Below are 20,904 nucleotides of genomic sequence, written 5' to 3'. Positions count from 1 at the left end.
AAGAACTCATATTCCACAGGTACCAGTATTCATTATTTTGGTGAAGATACAGTTTAGCAAGTGGAATTTGGCGCTAGGGTCCACCCTGTAAGACACATCCTTTGTGAGTAAATGACCTGGACCTGCAAATGGGAGTGGGATGGGTGGGGAGGGGACAGGCGTGTGGTGGGGTGATGCACCCAGCCATATTGAATGTAGATGGGGCCGGGTGCTGTGGCTCACACCTGTAATACCAGCACTTTGGGAGGCCGAGGCGGGCGGATCACCTGAGGTCAGGAGTTCGAGACCAGCCTGGCCAATGTGGTGAAACCCCGTTTCTACTAAAAATACAAGAATTAGCTGGGTGCAGTGGCGGGCGCCTGTAATCCCAGCTATTCAGGAGGCTGAGATAGGAGCATCACTTGAACCAGGGAGGCAGGGTTTGCAGTGAGCTGAGATCACACCATTGCACTCCAGCCTGTGTGGCAAGAGTGAAACTCCATTTCAAAAAAAAAAAAAAAAAGAACGTAGATGGACCTTGTGAAAGAGGTGAGGCATTGTTTTTAGGGACTTTGGCGAATGATTTTAAAAAAAGAAATAAAGAAAAGTGTGTTGTGGCCTAGTCATTTTCACAGCCAGTTTTCCATTTGACATAGTAAAATTTTAGTATGTTCAAGGATGGAGGTCGCATGCATCATCTGCTATTTTGTGCTTGTAATTTCAGTGAAAAGGAAGTTCCATGTTTTAATAGCAGAATAGTCTGTGTACAATAATGCATGCTGAAATACTTTGTGGTTTTTGAATCTTGACTTCGTGTCTTCTCAGCCATTTCAACAACCAGAACCAGGGAAATCATCACTGCTCCACGCCTCTAAACAGGGAAAATGATGTGGTAGATGGTCTTTTAAATTGAGAGTGTTTCACGACGTCTTAGTATTGCAGAAAGAAAAACTTAGCCTTTCGGCTTTAGCTAAGCATTTCATGACACACGTAAACTTTAAGAAGCCCAGTGGAAAAAGTGAACAGGACGAGATCCCAAGTCGATAAGCTAACTAATAAAGTCAGTGACTTCACTGTGGGCCAGACGGCTGACCTTTTAAAACTGTGTGTTTTCTTTAAAATACTTAGCTAGAGATAGTCGCGTGCCTCCCTGTAATACAGCGGATGTATTCTTGAAAAGTTGTGGGTAAATTCGCTTTTCTAATTTGGCTGATTTAATACCAGGGATCTGCTGTCTGTATTTGTATGATCTGCATTGTTGTGAGGCAGCTGAGAAAGGAAGAGAGGATAAACCTAGAAAATAGTATTGGAAGGAACCTTGTAACTTAATCCATTTGTAACGCCGAGCATTGTGGCAAATGCAAGTAAACATGGATTTTTATATGAGCTTTATAGATTTTGGATGCTTGGGCTTTGCACAGGCACCAAGAGACCTCACAGAGATGTTAGTGAGCTGTGGGTGTGATGTCACACAGTTGAAAAATAAAGGACCCGTGTAAGTTCCAGTGGAGGCTGACAGAGGACTCCCGTACTCTGGGGAACTTCTGGCTTCCCAGGAAGGGTTTTTCTTACAAGCAGCTCCAGCCTGGAAAGGTAGTTACACCCACTTATGTCATTTGTCCCTTAAAATTTTTTGTGGATGGGGAATGAAGGAGATGCCAGTAACACTAAGGTAAGCTGTTGTTTGTGCAGATGTATTTGTTGAAAACAAACCACTTTCATTTTCTTCTTCAAATAGGACATATAGGAAAGCTATACATTGCTCTTTTGTAACCCAGAAGGGTATTTGCCTAAAATTGCCCTTCTCAGTCTCTTTAAAAAACAACAAAAACCCCTAATCACTACACGTCCAGAAGTGAGTCACCACTGAGTTTGCTTTTTTTTAAATCTTCTGACATACATTTCTGTAACATGAGGTTTTTGTACTAATATTTTCATTGATTGGATTATGTTAGAGAGTGAATTGTCAAAATGAGAGTTAAAAAGGCCCAAAATGTCCGATCCTTTCCTGGTCCTAGGAAAGTCCTAGACAAGAGTTTTTAGAATAGTGCGTAATGAATGACTCAGATGGAGGGAAGGGGTTTTTTGTTTTGATGTTTTCATCTGTGTCTGTTGCACCCAGAGGAAGTAATATATTATTGGAGGTTTCATTCTTAAAGAACCAAGAGTCACTGCTATAGAATTTTCTTATCACTTTATCCCAGTGAAATCCGTGGTTGTACCTTCTGCCGGAAAGGCAGGCTTGGAATTTGGCCACCCTGCTCTTATGACCAGGAGCAATTTTATGGGCCTGTGTTAAAACAGGTATTTTGCTCTTTGATAGCAGTGTTCATCTCAGGGCCCTTAGGTGTGAGCGTGTAGTGTGTAAAATCACCCACCGTTAAGTGGGGAATCATTTCAGTGTATTGGAACAGGAGGTTCATCACAGCATCACTTACGGATGGTGACTGTGCCAAAGTTTACACATTTAAATTCTGTTGTGTGGCACATGGCAGTCAAAGAAGCTTTCATTGTTAGTTTGCATCTTTCCTGTGACCATCCGAAGTTAGTGAATTTTTTTTTTTTTTTTTTTTTTTTTTGAGACAGAGTCTTGCTCTGTCACCCAGGCTGGAGTGCAGTAGTGTGATCTCGGCTCACTGCACGCTCCGCCTCCCGGGTTCTTGCCATTCTCCTGCCTTAGCCTCCCCAGCAGCTGGGACTACAGGTGCCCACCACCACACCAGGCTAATTTTTTGTATTTTTAGTAGAGATGGGTTTTCATCATGTTAGCCAGGATGGTCTTGATCTCCTGACCTCATGGTCTGCCTGCCTTGGCCTCCCAAAGTGCTGGGATTACAGGCATGAGCCACCACGCCCGGCCCGAAGTTAGTGAATTTTAAAGCTGCATCACATTTTCAGAAACACCCTGGATTTTGCATCGGTGGTTTCATAGGAAGCTAATCAGTCTCCTGAAAGTGGACATTTAGCAGGGGCCGGGGCAGATGTGGAGGGGTAAAGGTGGAAGTTTTAGGAAAGGAAAACAGTAATCCGTGACCAGAGAAGCATTGGTGGACTTTACAAAGCACTTGGTGAACCTGGGATTCCAAATGTATCCACCAGGTTAATGTGTCCTTTTTCTCAGTTTTACTAAAACCATCCCATATTTCCTGTCCCTTTTGCCTGACTTGTTTTCACTACTCCAGAAGCAAAAGTCTCCGTTTTCTGCCTCAGTAGAGCGTGGTTTTCATTTATGAGAACCCTCTGCCATCCTTTAACTGAGAGAACCTCTGGGTTTTACCTCTGGCCGCCCTTCATCCCCGCCATGCCCTCCGTCCCTGCTAGTTGGGATGGATGAGCCTTTGCTCTCCCTGCAGCAGCTGGGGCCCTAGGCTGTCAGGGCACCTCGGGGAAGAGTTTAGTGGGAGCAGGGAGCACCTGGCTCCGAGGTTCCAACCCCCCTCTGTTCTGCAGAATGACTGGGCTCCCAGGAGGTAAAGATTCAGCTCTGTTACTGGATGGGGTGAGGATAGGGGGGCTATTGTGCAGGTCATGAGTTTGCAAAGTCCTGTAGAGCTTAAGGACTATGTGAAAGTTAGTGAATTAGTGTTTCTTTTTGGAGATGATAAAGTAGAGAATAGGTGATCCTGAATGACCAGACTTCTGACCCATCTCTTCCTGCTCCCCATTTCCAAGCTTCTGCAAAGCACTTCTCTAATAGCAAAGCCAAATGGTGGCTGTAGGCACCTCTTCCCTGCTGGGGTGGCCATGGTGATATTCCCTTTGTGGCAGGTCTGTGGGAGGGTCAGCCTCTGGCAGCAGCTATTCCCTGCCCAGATTCCTTTTGCTTGTAAAGTCCCCACCAACTGCAGAGCTGGTGTGTTGGAGCGCCTCTTCTTAATTAAATTAATTAATCTTTAGGGGTTAATGATGCACATACCATATTAACAAGAGACTATTATGGGAAATTTGTGGGCTTTCCTCAGTACTAAACTGCACTAAAGATGAGACTGCTTAAAGTAAAACAAAACAAAACCCATTATAGCTAATTATTTTGTTTCTTTTTGGCCAAACTAAGATTTTTGGTAGGAAAGATCCTAGAATCTCCCATTTTAAGGGGTAGTATAGAAAGCAAATGCGAACTGCCTTCAGTGATGGTGAGAAAACAAATTGGGCCTCTTGATTATCTAGTTCAGAACTTTTAAGTAAATGAACAAGGCGATACTCTGTTCTTATGGAAATCAACTTTAATGGCCCCATAGATTAATGTTCGTGAGGGACCTGGCACTAGGGTTTGCTAAGGTTTATATAACCCTTGACTTAACCGCCCGGTGGGTTGTGGGTCTGGCAGCATGGGGTTATTCTTCTCAACTTTGCTGTAAAACCATTTGTGTCTTGCCCTTTCCTTTCTAGGAGGTCCTGACTTCTTGGCCTTTTTGTTTGCTTATTTTACTCCATGCCCTCCATTCCTTATTTTACTTTTCTGGCCTCATTTCCCAGGACTCCTCTTCAAAAAAACATGCTCTTCTTCTAGGCTTAGCTGAAGTCTTGCATTTTCAATAAACGTTTCTCATTACAGCTGATCTTTCCTGCTCTGGACGCCATCTGGCCTTCATTCATGTTATCCATACTAGGGATGACAAACTCAGATCTCAGGGGCTGGGAAGATACTGCCAGTGAATAAAGAGGGCATGGGTGAGACAATAAGGAGTGGTGAGGTCTGTGGTCATTGGAATGCTTGGTAAATGCAAGTAGTTGATTGTTTCTGTTAGGAATGCTGGCCCTCTGATTATTTTCAAGAAAACTGAAACTTTAGTTTTTGGTGAAAACTTTAGGTTTCTACCAACACTGTTCAGTCAGAAACAAGCAAGTTTCCCTGCAGCCCAGCTTTGTACCCACAAACTACCAATTTGTAGCTACTGATCTACCATTATAGAATGCTTGCAATGTCAGAGCCTTTGGCTGTGTTATTTGGTCAGTATTCTTTTTTTTTTTTTTTTTTTTGGTAGGGACAGGGTCTCACTATGTTGCCCAGGCTGGTCTCAAATTCCTGGCCTAAAGTGATTCCCCGACTTTAGCCTCTGAAAGTGCTGAGATGTATAGGCGTGAACCACCACACCCGGCCAGGAGTCTTAACTTGACCAGTGGGTTGTAAACCACTTCAAGTCACAGACTAGATCTTATCCTAATTTGTTATCAGTTTATCACAGTGCAGTATACCTTGTAGACAATAAATATTTGTCAAATTTGACATTTGTTGGGTGCTAGAGGGAAAAGATGTAGACTTGTACTCCAATTAGCTACAGACCAGGATGACATGTGTGAACTAGTAAGGCCGAGAAGCACATGTAAGACCTTATGGGATCACAGAGGTAGGCATGAGTTTCTTCTCTCAGTTAATGTCACGGGCGTTAGACTTCAGAGGCCCACACTGATTATTATAGCTGATTTTTAAGGAGTAAAAATAGGCAATGAGTCTGGGTTCATATATAGCTGTATGTATATAGTATCTCCTATTTTGAGTCACTGTAGGTTTCCCTTATTTGCATAGATAATGGTCTATGTAAAATTTTCAGAAATGGAAATAACTGGTGACTCATTACTGACTTTGTGAGATACAACTGCCCAAAAGCTTACAAAATGAGCTATTTGTATCACGTTGAGATCTGAGTGATTTTTTTCATTTGATTATTTGCAGAATATGTTCTTTTGCCATAGGGAATATGTGGCTGCTTAGCTTACTGAAGAGAGGTAGCAGCAAGTACAGAACCTTCTCCTGAGTGGAGATCCTTGGATAGGATACTAGAGGAATAATTCCAGTTCAAGATACAATTTTGTCATCTTAATATAAGCCTGTAATGTGTATTATCCGCTTGTTCAGTTGTGGTTTTTGGTTAACAAGGGGAAGCATCACAACAGAAAAAAAGATAAGAACATCTAATATTCTGGGATTTGAACGAAGTCTTATTCTCATAAAACCTTACAACATGGGAACATAATGTGGTGATTTCATTGGAGCTTGATGTGTACTATGTAATTCCTCAGAAAGTAAAAATGCAGCAGAAACAGTCTTAAAAGCTTAAAGGATTAAATAACTTAAACATTGTTGCATGTTTTTCCTTATTTGCACCCGCTGAAATTTTGAAAGGACGAATCACCTTTTTCCACCTTTTTCTGATTAGTCCGAAGCAGGCAATTTTTTAACGAGTGGCTGACAGTGCACGTTCTGAGGTTGAGAAAGAGATGAATCGCCAGAGCCCACGGCTCCCAGGCCAGAGCTGGGTGCCCACTGGTGCTCAGAAGTTGGGTTGTTGGATTGCCTCACACTTACTTTCCAGCTGTATTAATGCAGTTTAGCAAACATCTGAAAGCTTAAAATATGCAAAATACTGTGGCGCTCAGGAGTCCAGACAGAATTGAGTAATGGGAAATAGGCTAGCCTGGAAACCAAACCAAGTATGAAAACCTCATTCTTCATGGAATGCTTGTCACGGATTTAGGACCAATTCCTTCCACTTTGAATTATTCTGTTAATGTTGAAAAATGGAGCCATGGGTTGCGCTCCTCTTCACAGTGAGAGATTTTGTCTGTGTTCGTCAGTGTTCTGTGAGCAATGCTTGCTTTTGGGGATGAAGTGATAATTCTGTTGTCTAACGAAGTGGGGTTGTTTCCTCACCACAGCTTACTCAAAAGTAAACAACTTTTTATCCCTCAACTTCCAAGGAGTCAATGAATTACTGTTCACCAGCTTTGAATAACATTTGCCAAGTTTGTAATATGTGGTTCTGGTTGTAATCCAGGAAGGTGCTTGTCAGATTAGATAAATACCGTTTAAGCCTATAGAATTATACTCTGAGGGCAGTTTTTATTAAGAATGTCTTCCTCATAACTTCAGTTTTTGAAGCCTCTTTCCCTTGTTGAGATGGTTCAGAACTTTTTGTGTGCTTAAAGGACTTGTGTCAATATCAGTGTCCATCCCTCACCACAGCCTTTTTACATAGTTCTTGAGTTATTGGGTAGCTCAGATTTGTGTTTTAGATTCAAGTTGCTTCTGTAGGTGACATTTAACTTGAAATGTTTGTGGATTATTTCATGATTTAGATATATTCATTGATTATTCTGTAATTCAGACACAGCACAGTTTAATAGAAATTTCAGTGCTGATAGAAATAACCTCTGTCTGCATTTCGCATTTTGATAGCCACTAGCCACATGGTACTGTTGAACACTTGAAATATAGCTAATGTGGGCTGGGCGTGGTGGCTCACGCCTGTAATCCCAGCACTTTGGGAGGCCAAGGCGGGCACATCACGAGGTCAGGAGATCAAGACCATCCTGGCTAACACGGTGAAACCCCGTCTCTACTTAAAAAATACAAAAAATTAGCTGGGTGTGGTGGCAGGTGACTGTAGTCCCAGCTACTGGGGAGGCTGAGGCAGGAGAATGGTGTGAACCCGGGAGGCAGAGCTTGTAGTGAGCGGAGATGCACCGCTGCACGCCAGCCTGGGCGACAGAGCGAGACTCCATCTCAAAAAAAAAAAAAAAAGAAAGATAGGTAGTGTGGCCAAGGAACTGAATTCTTAATTTTATGTAATTTTAATTTCATTTAAATATAAATGTAAATAGCCAGTGGCTACTAAATTGGACAGCACAGGTTTAGATAATGGTGGGGATTTTGCAGCTATTGAAGGACTTTAGCTCTTCAGATTCCTTGGGGTTGGGGCAAGGGGACTTGTCAGGAAACGTGCTCAGCGAGCAAACTGTTGTTGTGCACTGTTAAACAGTTTGCTTTTCAGACACGCCTGGATAAAACTTGAGCTGTCCTCTGCAGAGGTGCCTCTTGTGTGTTCAGCGAACGGTGGGCTGAACGGTCATCTTTCAGCAGATTAGCTGAAAGAACATCTATTGCTGGGCTCAGTTGTTCAGAGATCTGCGCACCCTTTGTGCAAGAGCAGGGAAAATTTGTGTTATGACAATGGCTGACAAAATGTTTAATTAAAGCTGCAATTGGCAGTAACTAAATTCTCCGAGGTTTCTTTCCTCTCCTCTTTGCTACTGAAAGGTGCAGAAATGCTTTTGACAGCATCTTTCCTACTGACAGATGAATTGTTTTGACAGGAGAATCTGAAACCTTCAACTGAAGACACATTCAGATGTCAGGCCTAGTACAGGGCGATCGTGTTCATAGAAATAAGTGAGATGCTTTAGATGTGTGTGCATGTCAGCTGCCACCTGAAAGAAAGGCCTCATTAAAGGTTTTCACTGATTAACTCTTTGATTGTTCTTGGGATCTCAGATGGGAATTCAAGCTGCTTGCTGCAGAGCTCTTGGGCTAAGTGTATTTTCTTAATTACTGAGAAATGCGTGTTATCAGTAAGCAGTGAAAAGGCTTGAAAAAACTAAGTAATTTTAAAAATTTGGAAAAAAAAATGCCAATGTTGATAGCAACATCATTCACAATAGCCAAAAGGAGGAACAACCCAAATGTCATCTGTGATGAATGGATATACAAAATGTGGTATATACATACATGGGAATATTAGCCTTAAAAAGAAATGAAATTCTGCCAGGTGCAGTGGCTTACTCTGGTAATCCTATCACTTTGGGAGGCTGAGGTGGGAGGACTGCTTCAGACCAGGAGTTCAAGACTAGCCTGGGCAATATAGCGAGACCCTCCGCCCCCCATGTCTACTAAAAAAATAAAATTTAGCCAGGTGTGGTGGTGTGTGTGCCTGTACTCCCAGCTACTTGGGAGGCTGAAACAGGAGGATCACTTGAGCCCAAGAGTTTGAGGCTGCAGTGAGCTATGACTGCACCACTGCACTCCAGCCTGGGTGACAGAGTGAGACCCTGTCTCTAAAAAAAATGAAATTCTGACACATGTGACAACATGGATGAATCCTGAAGACATGTTAAGTGAATTAAGCCATTCACAAAAGGACAAATATTCTATAATCTACCAACATGAGGTACTTGAGAGTAGTCAGATTCTTAGAGACAGAAGTAGAATGGTGGTTGCCAGGGGCTAGGACAGAGGGGAATGAGGAGCTAGTGTTCAGTGAGTACAGACTTTCAGTTTGGGATGTTGAGAAACTTCTAAAGTTCTGGAGATGGACGGTGGTGATGGTTGCACAACAGTGCGAAGGTACTCGGTGCCACTGAAGAGTACACTTAAAAATGGTTACAAAGGCAAATTTTATGTTATATGTATTTTACCACATTAAAAAAATTATGCTCAGGCCGGGCACGGTGGCTCACACCTGTAATCCTAGCACTTTGGGAGGCCGAGGCAGGTGGATCACCTGAGGTCAGGAGTTTGAAACCAGCCTGGCCAACATGGTGAAACCCTGTCTCTACTAAAAATACAAAAAAATTAGCCGGGCATGGTGGCGGGCACCTGTAATCCCAGCTACTCTGGAGGCTGAGGCAGGAGAATTGCTTGAACACAAGAGGTGGAGGTCACAGTGGGCCAAGATCATGCCACCACACTCCAGCCTGGGCGACAGAGCAAGACTCGTCTCAAAAAAAAAAAAAAAAAAAAAAAAAAATTACGCTCAGAGTTTGTCTTCTTGAATTGGGCCAACAAGAAAGTGTCTCTGAGGATTTTATTTCATATTGTAGTTCCTGGGGAGAATGTGGTAACTATTTTCCTTATTTCCCAATAAACCTATTGAGGATCCACAGCTGGCTCCACTCTTTAGGCCCACTTGCTTCTCAGACTTAAAAACCAGAACAGCCCCTTGTCCACAGCAGAAAGGGACGTGAGCCTTGGTGGCTGTCCTCTTTTTTGCCAGCAGGTGCTCTGAGAGGAGAGTTACCCTTTCTGGGTAGCACCCTAACACTTGAATGTTGATAGGTGGCTTTTCTAGTTAATTCCAGCTGACCCCGTGAAAACTTACGTTTCCACTTCTAAGTGTGTTCATCTCTGTTGCTGCTTGTTGGCATCTCAGTGTTAAGTCCTGATACTGCTAGGCTTCTAGATAGTACTGGAATGGAAGACCCTTCGCTCAAGTAGCCTTATCTAAAAAGCAAAATTTTTATAACATTTTTGAAATGTGAATACATTTTGTCTGCTCTTTAAGGGAAAGACAAACCCAAGGGTGTTGTGACTTAAATGGTTTTATACCAAGTTGCTGAAGACTTTGGATACTTGCTGGGTGGGAAGTGAGGGAAGTTATCTCATTTCAGATCGTCCCAAACCGAGCCATCAGTTTAATTGCGTAAGACCTGGTGAGCCCTAGCTCTATCCAGGCCACATGTGTAAGCCAGAAACATATGTTCCCTTTGAACCTAATGGCCTCAAGAGTCAGTGGCCCAGATCAGAGGCAAAAACTGGCGATCCTCAAGCCAAATGGGGCCTGCAGATATGTGAAATCTTTTCAGGTTTTTTTTTTTTTAAGTAATAAAGCAACCCTGAATGGGCCAAACAAAACATGAATTCAGATCGTGAGCCTCTGAGAAGACGGGTCTGCACTGGCCCTTGTTTCAGGGGACAAGAAGCAAATGCCCCTTTAGGTGTGTGGCAGGCACTTCCGTGTCAGCCTTGTTGTAACAAGGGCAGGCTCACCAGCCCTCTCTTACTTGCTTGTCCTCTAAGCTCTTGCCTTTGTGGTTTCTGAGTATTTCTCTAATATCCCTTCCTGCTTCACAACTCCTGTTACCTATGATGATACAAAAGTTACAGTCATCGTAAACTCCCAGTATCTTTACACCCAGAAACAATATTTCCATCCCCCTTTTTACGATAATCTGCTCAAAATAGAAGAAAATCTCAGTCTATTAAGTCCTTTTTCTGATGTGGGAGAATTCTCTCAATTTCTAGATTTTCTTTCTCAAGTCTAAGTTGGGATTTCTGGGTACCCATTAACAAATACCCCCAGGCACAGACAAGCTCACACTTGAGTTCAATATGCGGTTTAAAGCATTACCACCTTCAGTCTTTATGGTAACATAATCTCTGGACAAATTGCTTTTAATTCAGGCTGTACCCATGAATACAGAAGTGCCATTAGTTTCAAGTGTAGTTTGACTTTTATTTAGATGAACGTCTCTGAGCTCACAGTGAAATGGCTCTCAGCTCTAGGTTAGTATTGATTGAAATGTCTCTGGAGTAAGTTTAAAAGATTGTTGCCACAATACATGACACTTTCTGAGACAGACTTTAAACTCAAAATTAGTCGTATTGTTAATTGGCAGTAGTGTGAGTGGAATTAATAGCTGAGATGAAAAATGTTAACCTCTTTGGCAAACACAGGGCTGAGTAGACTTTGGAGGCAAGGAAAGATTACTTTCTGGCAAAGAAAGTTAGGGCCCATTTGGATCACATCTTTGTGGCTTCTGTTCCTGAAAGATGAAGCTGCTCTGGTTGAGATTGTGGTCACCTAACAGAATAGTGCCCAGCTTGCTCTTTGTCTGCCTCTAAGGGTATGGCTGGGTTATGAAGCAGGGAGAGTTGTAATTCTGAACCATTGACACAGACGCCATCATCTTGAGAAAGCTGCTCACGTGAGGCTTTCCCTGCCTGTGGTTAACACGAACAAGAATTTCCAACAACTGGCCCTTTTCTCCTGTGTGACTGTCCCTCCCGGTTTATTCAGTGTAGGTGGGAATACTGTGTTCATAAGTAGCCTTATGATTCAGGATCTTACAGTGTTCACTTTCTAAACACTCACTTGAACTTTGACTGTTTGTGCAATTTTTAGTCTTAAGCTCTTGTGTAGACCAGGGTTTTTCAACCTCTGAATGCTAGGATTGACATTTAGGGCCGCGCAGTTCTCAGTTGTGCAGGGCTGCCTGTGCATTGTAAGATATTTAACAGCATCTTTGGCTTGTATCCACCAGATGCCAGTAACACCCCCCACTCCCTGCCACCAGTTGTGACAACCAAAAATGTCTCCAGACATTGCCAAGTGTCCTCTGGGGGGCAAAATCATCCCTGGTTGAGAGCCACTGGTTTAGACAATGAAGGGGTTGTTTCCCTTTTCTCCTTTACTGCTGCTTGATGTTGATGCTACTAAAACATTAATTTAAAAAAATGCCGTTAAGAATAGCCTTGTACTTGATATGGTGCAAAGCATTTGGACCAGGACACCTTAATGTAGGTAGGGAACTGGTTTACCTTAGAATTTCTTTCCAAGTTGTTAAATAGTGAAATGATACTGATAGAAATTCGTTTGGGTTTTCATAGAGTTGCTTGGAGTGCCTTATTTATGGATGTAGGTGGGGAGGGGATATGTCTGTAAATCTCAGTATCAATACGGTTACTTAATACATGATCATGGGATGGGGGCTTGGATTTGAGGGTGGGGGAGCCAGGAGAAGAGAAGATTTCTGAATTCTGGGTATGATGCCAAGTGTTGATTTCGTTTTTTTCTCTCTCTGTCTTTACCAGAAACCTGAGTTACAACAAACTCTCTGAGATTGACCCTGCTGGTTTTGAGGACTTGCCGAACCTACAGGAAGTGTGAGTCTCCCCCTAAACCTCTGGTGGATGGAAGGATGGAGAGCTCTTTGGGAAAATCCTCTCGTATTGCAGCATCGCTCACTCCCCTAGATCTGCAGTGTAAACTTGTAGGAAGGAACATTTGTGTGTGGACTGTGTTGATGAATTCTACTCCTGCTTCTCTCTCCCTTACTGTAGGCTCTTGAAGGATGTGTTACAATTCAGTAGGCGTAGAGCTCCTGGAAATCCTGGGCGCATGGTGGGTGTATAGCAGAGTCCCTCCATTGTGGGAAGCCTTGTAACTGGAGTGACACATCCTGGGCTGGTACTTTCTCACAGTTCCTGCACCACCACGCCCAGCTAATTTTTGTATTTTTAGTAGAGATGAGATTTTGCCGTGTTGGCCAGGCTGGTCTCGAACTCTGGCCTCATGTGATCTGCCCGCCTTGGCCTCCCAATATGCTGGGATTACAGGTTGATCAGCCCACTCAACAGTGGCATGTGAGCCAGCAAACGTGTATTTCCTAGGAAGTGAAGTTATAGAAGGATGAACTATAGAGGCTTACCTGTTCCTCTCCACCTCCAAACAGAGCTAGGTATGACTGCCTTTGGAGCTCTAGGCTTGCTGTCCCTTGCAGTGTCTTGGAAATCAGGCTGCAGTCTTTCCTTCTTTTTAATGTATTCTGTTTTTGATGTGGATGTTAGGATTATCAGGAATTTTAGTTTCATGGAGACTTTATAGAAACCTTCACATATATGTAGTATACATATTGTAGAAAAATTGGCAACTACAGAAACGTGTGAAGAATGAAAATCACCAGTATTCTCACCCAGGCATAACCATTGTGAACACCTAGTGAAAACTATGACGTGTACATATGTAATTTTAGGATCAAACTGTACATTATGGTTTTATATCAGTCTTTCCTACTTATCCTTACATAAGATACTTTATCATGTAAATTAAAAGTTTTTGAATGTCCTGTTTTAGCTTTTATGTAAAACTACTATACGTGGATATTTCATATATTACCTACCCAGTACTTCATTATTATTTTTATTAGACATTATTAGGTAAGTTTTTTACTCATTTTTGTTATGAGTAACTGATGAAAGTCTTATTTGTTGTTTTTTGTTTGTTTGTTTGTTTAAGACAGGGTCTCGCTCTGTTGCCCAGGCTAGAGTGCAGTGGCGTGATCTCAGCTCACTGTAACCTCTGCCTCCCGGGTTCAATTGATTTTCACGCCCCAGCCTTGTGAGTAGCTGGGACTACAGGTGTGTGCCACCACATCCAGCTAATTTTTTTAGTAGAGATGGGGTTCCGCCATGTTGGTCAGGCTGGTCTTGAACTCCTGACCTCAAGTGATCCTCCTGCTTTGGCCTCCCAAAGTGCTGGGGTTATAGGTGTGAGCCATTGCACCCAGGCTTACTTGTTATTCTTTGATTCCATTATTGATGACATATCTAAAGAAAGTTTAATTTGATCAGCTGGTACAATTTGCAAAATACTTGCATTCCATACCCTCATCTCCAGATTCTCCAGATTGGCGTTTATAATTTCTGCTTCTGTTTAAAAAAGGTTTAGGCTTCCACAGTTAAAGAAGCATCAGAACAGGAAGGGGCCTTGGAAATGGTTTCTCTAGGACTCTCATTCTCCCAGAGGATCAGTGAGTCCATGGCAAGGGAAAGGAAGTTTGAAGTGGGTCACTGTGTTAGTTTGCTAAGGCTGCTGCCATAACAAACAAGTAGCACAGGCTGGGTGCCTTGAACAGCAGAAATTCATCTTCTCACAGTCTGGAAGCAGGAAGTCCAAGATCAAGGTACTGGCAGGTTTGGTTTCTTCCGAGGCCTTGCACTGTGCCCTCACGTGGTCTCTCCTCTGTGTGCATTCATGGTGTCTCTGTGTGTGTCCAGATTTCCTCTTCTTATAAAGACACCAGTCATATTGGATCAGGGCCCATCACCTCTTCAAAGGCCCCATCTCCAAATGCAGTCACATGCTGAGGTACTAGGGGTTAGAGCTTCAGCATATGAACCCTAGGGGAACACAGTTCAGCCCATCATAGTCACCAAGATGATAAACCCAGGCCATCATGGAGCTTGTTAGGTTTGTAACCCAGTGCTTTCCCTGATCCAAGCTGTCTTTAATGCTTGTGGTTAGAATATATTCAAATTCTGTGTACATCTCCAAACTTAGTGGTTTCTTTTAGGACTGGACAAAATTGGAGAATTCCCTCTAGCATCATTCAAACTTTCATTGAATACTTACTCGAGCATCTGCTCTGTCCAGGAGCTATTCTGGGTGCTGGGGCTACAAGAGTGAACAGGACACAGATAGGGCTGGGACTGGGGAGGGGCAAGTGAGGCACCCAATACAGGCGCAAAATTTATGGGGACACCAAAGACTCAGCAGTCAAGATAAAGGGTATTTTGATACAATATTTGGAAGTCAAAATGAATGTAAAAAAAAAATGATGAGTAAAATATAAAAAGCTTAGATCAAGATAGGATTAGTATTACTGATTTCTTTCCTTTTGCCTTCAGTTCCAGGATGGCTTCACACGGTGCTGTTGCTGATTTTGTCTTGATTTAAACTTTTCATATTTTGTTCATCATGAATTTTGTTTTGCATTCATCTTCATATTTAAAAAATATTGCATTAATATAGTCTTTGTCCTGGTGACTGGGTTTTTGGCTGTCCCTTAAATTTTGTGCCCCTCCCTACCCAATTCCAGCCCTGCAGACAAACCTCTCCTCTCACTGAGTTTACATTAAGTTGAGGGAAGCCATGGACTGAATAAGGAAACCAGTAAGACTTACTGGAGATAAGTGGTATGGGGGAAATAGAACAGAGTAATGTGGGAGTATTTTTTGTTTGAAGAATTTTGGAGGCTTGATAACGGAAACAGTGTGATCAGGAAGGTCCTGAGTGAGCAGGTGTGAATGATGAGGACAGGGAGCACTGCAAGTACAGAGCCTCAAGAAGGGAACAGGCTGAGGACCACTGTGCCTGGCATGCACGATGGAGGGGTGCGTGGCCAGAGGCCAGGTCCTTTTATGGTTTCAACCCTCACTGACCCCTATCTATCAGGGGCAGGCATGGTACATGCTCTGGTGAGCATTTTCAGTGTTGTTCTAACTCCCTGTTCCTGTTGTTCCTTGCCTAGACAGGCTTTTACCTTTCATTTGATTTGGCTCCCGTGACCTGCAGCCTGTACTCAGCACTTTTTAGAGTTTATGTCCCACCCAGCTCTAGAACTGAGCACTCCCACCTTTCCTTCATTGGAGATACTGGTTATGAGTCTCAAAAATATATTTCTCACTTAGGAACAGTCACAGTAATTGTAGCAGTGTGCTAATAAACCTTTGGAGAATACGACATCACTTAACCCTAACATCAACTCTGTGATATAAAACATTATCTTTTTTTTTTTTTTGAGATGGAGTTTCGCTCTTATCTCCCAGGCTGGAGTGCAGTGCAATCTTGGGTCACTGCAACTTCCGCCTCTTCGGTTCAAGTGATTCTCCTGCCTTAGCCTCCCGAGTAGCTGGGACTACAGGTGCCTGCAACCATGCCCAGCTAATTTTTATATTTTAGATAGAGATGAGATTTCACCATGTTGGCCAGGCTGATCTTGAACTCCTGACCTTAGGTGATCCACCCGCCTTGGCCTCCCAAAATGCTAGGATTAGAGGCATGAGCCACCACGCCTGGCCTGATATAAAACATTTTTTTTCTTTCTTTTTTTTGAGATGGAGTGTTGCTCTGTCACCGTGGCTGGAGTGCAGTGGCGTGACCTCAGCTCATTGCAGCCTCCACCTCCTGGGTTCAAGTGATTCTCATGCCTCAGTTTCCCAGGTAGCTGGGATTACAGATGTGCACCACCACGCCCAGCTAATTTTTGTATTTTTAGTAGAGATGGGATTTCGCCGTGTTGGCCAGGCTGGTCTCGAAGTCTGGCCTCATGTGATCTGCCTGCCTTGGCCTCCCAGTGTGCTGGGATTACAGGTGTGAGCCCCCACACCCAGCCCCTTAAAACATTTTCCACCCCGCCCCTTAAAACATTTTCTTTGTAAGCATTTTCTCAGCTGGGTGCAGAAGGATCACTTGAGCCCAGGAATTTGAGACCAGCGTGAGCAATAAAGTGAGACCCTGTCTCTACAAAAAATTAGCTGGACATAGTGGCCCATGCCTGTAGTCCCAGGTTCTTGGGAGGCTGAGGCCTCAAGATCGCTTGAGCCCAGGAGGTTGAGGCTTCAGTGTGCCATGTTTGCACCATGCACTCCACCCAACAGAGCAAGACCCCATCTCTGAAAAAAAGTAAGAAAAATAGAAGGAGTTTCTCTGCTTTGCAGAAGAGGAAACAGATACTTAGAAAAGTTAAACTTGCACAGTGTCACATGGTTGGTAAAGCTGAGAGTTGAACTCAAAACCTGTGCTAACCTTGGCGGCTGCACTACCTTAAATTCCTACATCCTTCATCTTAACTCTCACAGTCAACTGAAGATGAAGAGGAACTGAGGCATGGGATTTGGCTGAAATTGGGTGATAAGTGAGTGGTAGAACTTGACCCATGTTCTCCAGTATAATCCTGGTCCACACCATCTATGGCAACAGTACCTTCTGAGTGTGGGGGATGTTAAGACAGAGGTCATATCTTAGGGATTCAATACGATGTGGTGGGAAAAACTCTCATTTTGGTAGCAAATAGACTCACGTTTGATTTCTGGTTCTGCCCCTTACTAGGGTCCTGAGACCCTAGACAAGTTACTTAGTGCCTCAGCGTTTGCTTTCTTTCTTCTGTAACATTGACATCGTAACACATTGTCGGTGTTATTATAGTTATTAAGATGATGCACAGGGCCTTGCACATGCGAGAGGCTCACTGAATATTATCCCTCTTCTCTCCTGCTACGTTTGGAACTGCCCAGCCCTCCAAGCTGGGTGCATTGTTTAGAAATGAATCTTTGCAGGCTGACTGGTTGAATGTCTTACCATTGTGCCTCCTATCCCTAGTGTCACTCCCTGTTCTGTGAGATGGATGAGATGAATTCCCTGCTGCCTAGAACAGTAGAACTTCTCACTGATAAAGACCCAGGCCTTTCCCTAAGGGAATTCTAAAAAGTCGTGGAGACAGAAAGAGGCTGTTAGGTGTTGAGGGGTGGGGAGGTGGGGAAGGATATTGAAGAAAAGAAAAAAAAATCGTAGCTGACATGCTACTGCTTCAAAATTAACCAGTCTCCAGTGTTGCCCAGGCGCTGTCAGCTCTCCCAAACCTTATAGAGCCTTCAGTCTGGAGCCCTCATTGAGAATGGAGCCACAGGCTGGCAGAACAGCAGGCAGTGGTTTAGCAGTGGTTTTATTCTGGAGGCCTCAGAACCACATGACATCATGGGCCGGCTGGAGAGAGAAGGCGAGGCCCCTGGAGGACATGAGGACGCTTGTGCAGCTGCGTCCAAGCCACACGGTCTTCACTGCCCACAGCCCTGAGGAAAGCCCACCAGGGAGTGCCTCCAGCTGGGGTCCTGGCCAGCAGGCTCCTCTATTAATAAAAGGGGCTATTTATACAGTCCTCTGTAGAAACTGCCCTCAGATCACATTACTGCCGCCCGGCCCGCGAGTGCCTGCTGTGGGTGTTGCCGTGTGCTTGCCAGGGCCACTGACCTGGTAAGGAAGCCTCAAGTGTGCCCTGCCTGCTATTGGGTATTTGTGGTTCATCGCACTGTGTCAGGCTGCTGCTCCCCACAGTGGGTGTCTGTGAGCAGGGGTGCGGGGGATGGTAGTATGTTTAGGGAGGGGGTAAAATAATGAGGGTTGTCGTTTTGGGGTACTGCTTTTTGGCTGTGAATTACTATCACTTTTTTTTTTTTTTTTTTTAAGACAGGATCTCACTCTGTTGCCCAGGCTAGAGTACAGTGGTATGGTCATAGCTGACTGCAGCCTCAAATTCCCAGGCTCAAGTGATCCTCGCACCTCAGCCTCCTGAGTAGCTGGAACTACAGGCGTGCACCACCACTCCTGGCTAATTTTTTGTAGAGATGGGTTTTGTCATGTTGCCCAGGCTAGTCTCGAACTACTGGGCTTAAATGATCCTCCTGCCTTGGCCTCCCAAAGGGCTGGGATACAGGTGTGAGCCACCATGCCTGGTCCTCCTGCCATCTCTTAAGCATATCCTGTGTATCTGTCAATATCCTGAGATCTTAGGTTTAATTATTTCAGCTGGATCCTCCCAAAACCCTACAAAGCTGGTACTTGTATTATTTACATTCTTCAGAAGAGGGAAGTAAGGGACAGCAAGGCTGAGTGACATGCTTAGCATTGGATTGATAAAGGGTGCAATTGGAGTTGAGTGAACCAAGATCTGTCTGATTTAAACATCTGAGCTATATAATCCCATCCTAATAATCCCTGTTCTGTAACTGTGCCTCAGTTTCCTTTCTTAAGGAGAGGTGATAATTTAGTACTTTCCTCAAAGTGTTAGCATGTCATTCACTGAGATATTGCACATAGAAAACTTAGGACAGAGTCTGGCACATAGTAGATGTTCACCTTTATTATTGTTTATTTTGTTAAAGTAATTATATCCTACGCTAAAATAATTTTATCTGGCTATCTTGTGTAGAAACCACATATCATAAAGTCTCACCAAATCAATTAGTTAGTATACATTATTCTCTAGTAACTAAAGCAGAATACAGTTATTAAGTGGCCCTGCTTCCGAAACCCATATTCCTATGTGATACTGATGGCTTTCACCCTTTTAAGAAACAAAACCAACTACAGTTTCAACACGCTGCCCAACTTTGACTACTATTAATTGCAGCTCTGTCTGTATTTGGGAGCAACCAAAGAAACAGCCACTATGTCTGCCAGTAGTGGATTGGCCAGATAAATTATGGTCCATTCATACCAGCAGAGGACTACTGTGCCACCAGTTAAACGAATAGTGGAGACCTCCAAGGTATATTACTAAAGAGAAATGGCGGTACACAACAGTCTGTTTAATACACGTGCATTTGTGCAAAAGAAAAACACATACACATCTCTAGTAGCCAGCAGCAGGAGCTGCCCTTTGGAGGCAGACCAGAGGATGGAACTGCAAAGAAGCTTTATGTTTACTATGTATTCTTTTTTGAAATGGTTTGAAAACTTTATTCTGTGCTTATACCAGCTATTTAATAAGTAAATAAATAACAGCAAGAAAAATTCAGGCACGGTGGCTCACGCCTGTAATCTCAGCACATTGAGAGGCCGAGAAGGGCGGATCACCTGAGGTCAGGAGTTCGAGACCAGCCTGGCCAACATGACGAAACCCCGTGTCTACTAAAAATAAAAAAATTAGCTGAGTGTGGTGGCCTGCGCCTATAATCCCAGCTACTCGGGAGGCTGAGGCAGGAGAATCGCTTGAACCCAGGAGGCAGAGGTTACAGTGAGCCGAGATCATGCCAATGTACTCCAGCCTGGGCCACCACAGAGCGAGACTCCGTCTCAGAAAAAAGACAAGCACTATTTCTGCATTGGTTTGACATTGTTGAAGCCAAATTTGATTAAGATTGATGATGATGATGATGTAGTACTATGAAATAGCCTTTATCACATTTTGTAGCTTACAAAATGTAAAACTTCCTTTAAGTCAATTAAATGGAAGTTTTGGGAGAAAGCTGAGGGACCAGAAGGTCCAAGCTGACCTTACGGATTGAACTGGGAAAGGACCCACCCCCAGGTTCTGCCCTGGGGTCAGGAATCCTTTTACCTTAGCTACACCTTCTCTAGCCCCAGGGTCTGGCCGTGATTCATGGGTCTGATGCATCTGAGGCACTTCTTAATCCTGAATCATCAGAAAAGGTTTAGAAATAGAGGCCAGACGTTTCAGAGAGATTTTTAGGGCCTTGGATGGAAGTAAATTGTGGGGAGAGATGGGAGTCGGCAGGGGAAGTAAATTGGCGGGTAGGGGGTGAGAGAAGACTGTACAATCGTAGATATTTTTAAAAATTTCATCAGGCACAATCTTTTACTTCCTTAAATTTCTTTATTCATGGAGACTCTGCTAAACTTCCTGAGTGCCTTTCCCCTCAAAGCTGTAGCTGTGCTATTTTTGACCAGTCTCTATTTCAGTCTGGCAAGAAGTTCTTTGCATCTCAGAGTGAGCTGGGCCTCTGCTGCCTTCTGAGGAGAGTATTCTTGTTTCAACAGGGGACAGAGTGAACAAAAAGGGAGCCAGCAGTGGTGGAGCTAACAGGCTTACTCTGAATAGCGGTTCTTTTTTCAGTAGAAATGATCTGGAAGTAAGCTCACTGTGCAGGGCCTCTCCTGGGGGCTTTGAGTGTCCTCCCTGTAAGTCAGGCAGCCCTGTTGCCACCAGAGCCCACTGTTTCTGACTGAGCCCTTGACTCGGGCCTGCTCATCTAGACATAGAAGGCCCAGTTAAGCTCCAGCACTGGTCCACCACCCCTCTATGCTCCACTTCCAGCAGTTCTGTCACAATTTGAAATATCATGATGCCCGC

The 20,904-nt window shown here is 43.7% G+C and overlaps 1 protein-coding gene across 2 annotated transcripts in view; it reads left to right on the top strand.

The window, feature by feature from the left end:
• Window positions 1-20,904, top strand: part of LRIG1 (leucine rich repeats and immunoglobulin like domains 1) — a 122,041-nt gene that overhangs the window by 26,292 nt on the left and 74,845 nt on the right. For both annotated transcript variants that reach the window (XM_063806893.1, XM_016941464.4), the window contains exon 2: window positions 12,347-12,418. Coding sequence is in view for 1 of the 2 variants with exons in the window: in XM_016941464.4 (XP_016796953.3) it covers window positions 12,347-12,418 (72 nt within the window). In the remaining variant the exon portion in view is untranslated. The remainder of the gene's footprint in view (window positions 1-12,346; window positions 12,419-20,904) is intronic.

The sequence above is a fragment of the Pan troglodytes genome, chromosome 2, assembly GCF_028858775.2.
Source record: "Pan troglodytes isolate AG18354 chromosome 2, NHGRI_mPanTro3-v2.0_pri, whole genome shotgun sequence".
In the NCBI taxonomy this organism is placed as follows: Eukaryota; Metazoa; Chordata; class Mammalia; order Primates; family Hominidae; genus Pan; species Pan troglodytes.
The sequence above is the reverse complement of the archived record's forward strand: the minus strand, read 5'-3'. Positions and strand labels throughout refer to the sequence as shown.